This window comes from Limulus polyphemus, unplaced genomic scaffold (genome assembly GCF_000517525.1).
Source record: "Limulus polyphemus unplaced genomic scaffold, Limulus_polyphemus-2.1.2 Scaffold85298, whole genome shotgun sequence".
Classification (NCBI taxonomy): domain Eukaryota; kingdom Metazoa; phylum Arthropoda; class Merostomata; order Xiphosura; family Limulidae; genus Limulus; species Limulus polyphemus.
Window position 1 is genome coordinate 1 of NW_013750894.1, and position 2,012 is coordinate 2,012.

The following is a 2,012-nucleotide window of genomic DNA, read 5'->3' on the forward strand; positions in this document are numbered from 1 at the left end:
ACCTGAGCTGGTCTAGAGTAGACCCCTGTAACGAGACTTACCTGAGCTGGTCTAGAGTAGACCCCTGTAACGAGACTTACCTGAGCTGGTCTAGAGTAGACCCCTGTAACGAGACTTACCTGAGCTGGTCTAGAGTAGACCCCTGTAACGAGACTTACGTGAACTAGCCGAGAGCAGACTCGTGTAACGAGACTTACGTGAACTAGCCGAGAGCAGACCCGTGTAACGAGACTTACGTGAGCTAGCCGAGAGCAGACCCGTGTAACGAGACTTACGTGAGCTAGCCGAGAGCAGACCCGTGTAACGAGACTTACGTGAACTAGCCGAGAGCAGACCCGTGTAACGAGACTTACGTGAACTAGCCGAGAGTAGACTTGTTTTAAATCTCCACCCTTCTGCATAGAAATAATCCTCAAGTGGTCTTCCTCGTTCACCCACACCAAGAATGTCTTGTTATCGTTGTGAAAAATACCTCGACCAGTCGGCCAGAAACGGCAGGCATTGGCTGCTTGAAGGAACCTAATGGAAGCGGTGAATTATTACAGGTTTTCTTACACTGTTCTGATAGTCATTTTGGTTGACTTATTAGACAATTTTAATCCTACACGTTACCTTCATAAATACACATTTATGATAACGGCACTACAGAAGTGTACAAATCTACGTGAGGTCAAAATTATATAGTTACAGACGTACAATGAAATGGTGGGCTGTAACGTCAGGAAGCCCGAATTCAATACGCTTGCTTACAAGCCCGTTCAATGACGGATCCACACGATCTTTTCAAAACTTCACCATCAAATTTCTAATTAACCACTAGTGTAAATTAACAACACTTTTACATTGTAAAAACATTGTTCAAACAATTTGTATAAAGTACATTTATGTAACGTACTGGAGAATAAGGTACTACCAAAATTTTTCATTCCTTAACCTTACCTGTCTCCTTCCTTGAAAAGGAAATGGTCATCTATGAGCTTCTGTTGCGTCGCCTTGTCCATTCCAGTCAGAGAGTAGTAAGTTCCTTTGAGATCCTCTTGCATGCTGCCCAGGGTCTCGCTGACCTTGGCCTCCATCTCTCTGTATTGCTACATAAAATAGTTTACTGTTCAACTTAAGATGTTTGAAGGTGAAAACGTTCTTTTTACTTAAACAAAGATGCAATGGAATTGCATTAAAGTATCATTTCTATCATACTGGTCATCGTTAGGTTTTAACGTACAGAACGTAACACAATCCAGTCATATAAACATCCCTTTAATGATTAGTTTTATCTCGTCTTCCCCTGAGAATCATTTCTAGCATACTGGTCATCGTTAGGTTTTAATGTACAGAACCTAACACAATCCAGTCATATAAACATCCCTCAGGGAAAGACGAGATAAAACCAATCATTAAAGGATCGAGCCCTCAAGAGATGATTAAATGATGAGATAAATAATGTAGTAGTAAAGGCTATTTATTTTCATTACTTTACGTGTAATCTAGTAACATTTACTTTACATACTCAGCGTTTTGGATGCGTTGAAGAGTACGTGAAATGAAACATCCATTTTTGTCAATGGATTTATCAATCTGTATCCCTAATAAAAACAGTAGGCAGTTTCGGCAATCTATACTTTGACTTGTGTCAATTAGTGTTGTTAGTACAAAACAGACTGTATTAGTTTTGTAATGTGTGAATATATAGAGATATTCCATGACTTGTTATACCACTTTAAACATTTCTTCCATCACTGATAGTGATCAATAGTTCAACCAACATCGAAAATTTAATTCTGTAAAGTTAAGCAAAAACAAGGTCAGTATTCAGACCATATGTCTAGCATCATCTCATTTACTTCTTGGGTTGTAACCACACTCTTCAACTTTCAACATAGTACCACAGTGTTTATCTTACAGTGGAGCCTTCATCTGGATTAACTTCCAACTTTAGTACCACAGCGTTCATCTTACAGTGGAGCCTTCATCTGGATTAACTTCCAACTTTAGTACCACAGCGTTCATCTTAC

At 39.5% G+C, this 2,012-nt stretch overlaps 1 protein-coding gene across 1 annotated transcript; it reads right to left on the reverse strand.

Moving 5' to 3' along the window:
• Nucleotides 1–275: 275 nt before the first annotated feature.
• Nucleotides 276–1,110, reverse strand: LOC106477851 (arginine kinase-like; the record flags this gene model as incomplete). The annotated part of the gene is made up of 2 exons (XM_013938373.2): nt 940–1,110; nt 276–519 (listed from the first exon to the last, which is right to left on the reverse strand). Coding segments are annotated over exons 1-2 (381 nt in total), but the record flags the coding sequence as incomplete, so codon positions are not given.
• Nucleotides 1,111–2,012: the final 902 nt, after the last annotated feature.